Here is a 5383-nt window from a genome sequence, read left to right as displayed (position 1 = left end):
TTAATACCGTCCAGTCCTTCACTACCACACAAAAAAGGTTTACATAACGTTTAGTCAAGCCGAACCATAACTTTCCACATTACAAGCAGAGTTATGAATTGACTCCGCTATGGCTAATGCACCTGAAGAGCAAATGTGGACTGTTTTTGTTCATGAGTTAAAGTAAGTTTTTGAGTGCGTGCACTTATTTGAGGAGCGAAAGATAAAGATGACAGGAAGCTAGGTTTCTTTCAGTTTCGTGTACGAGCTAGCCCAACAACAAGTGTTGTTAAACTACATTGTACTGTGCCGTTATGGAGCGTGCAATTCTAGTCTTCAATGTTATGTTTTTATAGAGTTGCCTAATGATAAAAACATCTCTCGCTAGAAGTACCAGAGGCAAGGCGTGTTTATAATGATGTTGATGCTTACGTTAGTGAAGTTGCGAATCGACAATTCTATCAGTTCTCAATTCTGAACACATTATTTTTGTAGGACTGCTCATGATCACAGAATGGTTTCGAGTGCAAGTGAGCTAAAGAGCTTTGAGTGTAAAGATGGTAATAATAAAACAAATGAAAAAAAAGAAAAAAGAGGTTCCTGTCTGCATGACAAGTTCTCGTCAACAGTGGTCATAAATTCCATTGCACGACTTCCACTATTCCACGATGTCCACTTCCTTGAAGCCAGGTGGTAACCGTCTGGGCTTAAAAGGAAGGCAGTGGCATTTCTGAAAAGTTAAGCCTCCTGCCTAGGCTCATTTTACAGTTTTCGACATTTTCCTTTTCCGAACGTCTACTGTATACTATGCGAGGAAGTACACCCGCTCGCATTTGTAAAATCGACTGGAAACAGAGCCTTAAAGAACGCATACTTTCGTAGATATGTTAAGTTTGCAACATTAGGCTGATACGGTAAACTAATCCGTCAGTCCACTATTTTATGCTAAATTTTGCATGGCTGGAAGAAGTGCTTCTTTGTCTTGATGATCGTTTTATTGAGGACGATTTCATTGAACCACGCGCTAGCGACGAATACATTGCGGCAATCGCATTTAACAAAAATTGTACTTCGTAGGTTTCGCCTCAGCCTTTTGCTTAAAGGGGTACTCTATCATTGTTTTCACGATTATAGCTTTGGTTCAAAATAGACTCTAGATATAAATACATGTAGCGTTACAAGTTGTAACAAAACTATTAGACTAAAAAATTTTTTTTTCGCGAAGTCATAGCATTTTGTTAATTTCGGAGCTCACCATTTTTTTTTTTTTTTTCATACCAAAAGTGTTTATAAGGAACACCAGAACGTATACGCTAGCGGAAGGCACAGGTTCGCACTTTGGGAGTTAAAACTTGTTACTAAATGATTACAACAAATTTGTTGTCAAATTAATGCTGCAGCTCCATTCAATTAATTGTATAGATGTGCAGCATTAATTTCCACGCAATTTGTATAGCGTTATTGAGCGAGTGTTAACACTCGCTCATTAACACTAAACAGATCGCGGAAACTTCCTTTTAACATTGTCCGCTTTTGCCTCCAATCAACATTACACCGCTGTAAAGTAAGGACAATGTTCAATGGTGTGTTGAATGGGCTACATTTGTTGTTTCCTCAGTGGCTATTTCAAATTTAGAAATGTTATTTGACCTGCCGAAATATTAAATCCCAGGTATCACAAAATGCAGTTGGTTCGAAACATGCATTCCGTTGAAACAAAGAGAAAGATGAAGCGATGCTAGCGGTTCTAAGATTTTCTGTATTTCTAAACGAACCGTTAGATAAATAATCCACCGAAATTTCCATGCACAAAATGAGGTGATAATACGCCGAAATTTTTATATACAAAGACACAAAATCAAAGCACGTAATCTTACCTTGTTCTTATATATTCTACGAATGCGATGTCTGCATAGCCTGCGCCACGCTGTAGCGTGAACACGGCCTCAGCACTATTTCGCAGTTCTTTCCTCAGGGGCATAGAGAGGTCCCACATTTTACCGTTACGTTTAGTGGCCGAATTGAATCATTTTATGCAAACTGGTGTTCATATTACTGCCTTTAGCTTTAAGGGAAAACAAAAACAACTCTGGAGATTACTTCTACGCGCTAACGGTGCAGTGCAATGTATGACTCAAGGGACAGTTTGAAGCGCAGTGTATATCTACATAGCAGGTATTCCTTCGATTAAAATTATTCAATGAATGTTCCCACCGAAACACGTCTAAATCAAGGCAAAACACATCACGTTAATAATTCAGGATATAGTTTTATTTTTATATTTGCTTCTTAGGTGCTATTTAGACGACCGTGGTGTGGCCAAGGGTGTAGCCAAGATTAGCGTGAGCAACGGTGCTGTAAGCAAGAGGAGCAACCCTGTGGGTGTAGGCGACTGGGGCTGGGTGGACAGCTTTGACGACAACTGGCGCTGGGTGGACAGCCTTGACGACAACTGGGGCTGGGTGGACAGCCTTGACGACAACTGGGGCTGGGTGGACAGTCTTGACGACAACTGGGGCTGGGTGGACAGCCTTCACGACAACTGGAGCGGCAACCTCGACAGAGGAAGAGTACGTCGGGGCATCAGCTGGGGCGGAGGTCTTGGTGCCTGGCTCGTTAGTCTGAACGGTAGCGCGGAAACCAAGGGCGTCGGCAACGTAGTTGACAGTACGGGCAACGCCGTGAGCGTCCACATAGCCGTAGGAGCCGACCTTGTTGTTGAACTCGTCACCAGTCTCCTGACGGGTCAGACGGGTGCCGAACTCGTCGACGTTGTCGTAGCCGAAGCTGTACGGCTGGGGCACGTGCACCTTGGTAGAGAGAAATATGGAAATTGAAATAATTTGTCTTGACCACGGTAGGCAAGACCAAGTTAAAGTTGGATACTTAAAGTTATTATAGAAAGATTTCTGGGCCTAAATCATTATTTTCAGGATATAGTATATATTTGACAATCATGAAACGTGGTATTGGATATTTGTTTTGGTTTCTTTGCAAACAAATTGCACATATCGGGCTACCATTCGTGTTCCTACTGAATTTCTCGTTTTTTTCGGACCAGGAGGCAGCATCTCAGTAACACAACAAACGAAGAGAAGATTGTGTCTTGGCACAAATAGTTTTTTGAATGAGACTTCGAAAATGATTAACACAGTGGTATCGTAACCGAATAAAAATAAATCTACTGCTGCCAGGAGCTTCCTTAGAAGAATGGTACGTCACACCGATGATCTAGTGCAATAAGACGATATAGCGGCACCTGGTGGGATAATTTTCTGGACTCCTGTTGCCAACTTGCGTTTCACTGTCCCTTTTAGATGACTGAAGAGTGTCTCAAAACTTCATCAACAGTAACCGAGTTCAGAATAATGGAGAGTGTTCCGTAGCGTGCTAATATCCGTTTTTGCTTTCTCGTTGTTCTCCGTGTAAGCTGACAATGCAGGAAATGTTTCTCGCGTATGTACGGATACAACAGCCAGTAAGGTTACATACAGTAGTCATCGTCCATAATGTAATAGGCAGTTTGCTAAGCCCCCCACGCACCTCAAAGCGCTCGTGGAATCATGAAAATGGCGTTCCTTAAATTCCCTAGTAATCACTTATTTCTACCCATTGGATGCTGACATACTTTTGAGTGCGATACAGAGTCACCTTGAATAAGCGTCCTATAAAGTCCAGAGACCTGTCATATTACTTTTCAAATGTCTCGTCAATGTCAACGTCTTTAGTATTGTGAATGCCATCCACCCTTCAAGCTGGCTGTGTTGCCAATATCTCTTACAATTTTATCATTCTCGTGCTGCTTCAAACATGTTGACATTAACTTGAACCGCTAAAAATGCTATAAACAGCCCGCTGACTTTGAGCTAAATCCTGTTTTTGGTTGTAGCAAATTTTCGGTTTTTTAAGCAATTCATGCTAAACAACAATCACGAGAACCATAAAATGGTAAGAGATTTTTGCAGCCTCATCGAGGTTGAAACTTTAATTTCATGAACACTTTTAGAAACGCTGATATTGAGAAGAAATTCCAAAAATGATATGACTGCTCTTTGATCCTTACACGACGCTTATTCAGAATGACGCCGGACTACACTCAAACAGTGTGAAACCATGAGGTTGGTCGAGATTCGCGATCACTAGGGAGCTGAAAGAACACCGTTCTTATGATTCCTCGAGTACTGCCCGGGGCGCATAGGGATCTAGCACGTGGTCTATTACATCGTGCATAAGCTGAGAATTGTGAGCATTTGAAGAAGCACGGTTTGCTACCCTACAAAGACAAGTCATGTTTTCATCTGAACTAAAATATGTATTTTAGAGGTTGCCATTGACAAATTCAATAACTTCTAAAAGTCACACTTTAATTAAGCCTATACTTATCTCTTGAGCTGTGCACGTGTCTTCTTGCAACAGGATCTACTAGGTAGTACCGATTTCTTTGCATATTTTGTCAACCAAAACAAATGATGAGCTGAACTTTAAGAATGGTAACTCCACGAATTTGTGGTTGAGAAAGTAATAGCGATAATAACAGCGTCCAGCTTGTGTGGAAGGCTTTTTAACTTACATTTTCGACAACAACGCCGCAAGCCACGTAGGCGAAAAGGCAGCACACGAGAACCTGCAAACAAATGTCATCTTTAGGCGAATTCACACAGACGGGTGGGAAAGTGTAATCCCTGAAAATAAGCGAAATTCAGCAGAAGCCATAAATAAGTATTCATCATGCTACCTTCGAGAACATGGTGAATGATGCTTCTCTTTCACTGAAGTGGAAGTGATACTGCATCTCTCACTGACGACGCCTTATATACTGGCACTGTGCATACCAGTAACGCCCAGCCTTCGTCAATCTCGACGACTAATCTTAGGGGGAACACTTATGGATCATCACTCTCCGCCGCTATGAAACCGGAGTGTCCTGGAAGGAAATTCCTGAGGGAAGGGCGTATCTTTTAAGAAGTTTGATCTGCTTTGCGGTCACGTATATGAAGATGTAATATTTTTCACCAAGAGTTTGATTCGTATATAATGTAACAGTAAATGCTAGGTTAAATGCTTGTACTAAGCGGTTCTTAAGAACAGTCAACAGTGTTGTTTGCTAACTTTATGTTCAGGAGACGTGTATCTTTAATTGGTCAATTAACCAGTAGCAACGTATTAAAATCTGAATTTTGCATAATGAATACAGATATCTGCTCGATGAATACAAAGTTTTATACCTATAATTAAGATAAAAATATTTGAGCTTCCGGAGCTGTCTTGATTGCTCGACCCTTTCTCTGAAATATGTTTAGACATTTTAAGACTGAGCTTATGTTTAGCTGCAGCGGTCACTAGTCTTCGGGCAAAAACATGTTCAATGTGCTTGTGCTTTCCAGAAGTCTAAACATACAGTCTT

At 41.1% G+C, this 5383-nt stretch overlaps 1 protein-coding gene across 1 annotated transcript; it reads right to left on the bottom strand.

Moving 5' to 3' along the window:
* Window positions 1-2228: 2228 nt before the first annotated feature.
* On the bottom strand, window positions 2229-4747 carry LOC121837998 (cuticle protein 16.8-like). The gene is made up of 3 exons (XM_042293946.1): window positions 4715-4747; window positions 4550-4603; window positions 2229-2789 (listed from the first exon to the last, which is right to left on the bottom strand). Exons 1-3 carry the CDS (start codon window positions 4724-4726, stop codon window positions 2280-2282), a joined length of 576 nt encoding a protein of 191 aa, XP_042149880.1. The 5' UTR covers window positions 4727-4747; the 3' UTR covers window positions 2229-2279.
* Window positions 4748-5383: the final 636 nt, after the last annotated feature.

Source organism: Ixodes scapularis, unplaced genomic scaffold (genome assembly GCF_016920785.2).
Source record: "Ixodes scapularis isolate PalLabHiFi unplaced genomic scaffold, ASM1692078v2 PGA_scaffold5__190_contigs__length_132052651, whole genome shotgun sequence".
NCBI classification, from domain to species: Eukaryota; Metazoa; Arthropoda; class Arachnida; order Ixodida; family Ixodidae; genus Ixodes; species Ixodes scapularis.
The sequence above is the reverse complement of the archived record's forward strand: the minus strand, read 5'-3'. Positions and strand labels throughout refer to the sequence as shown.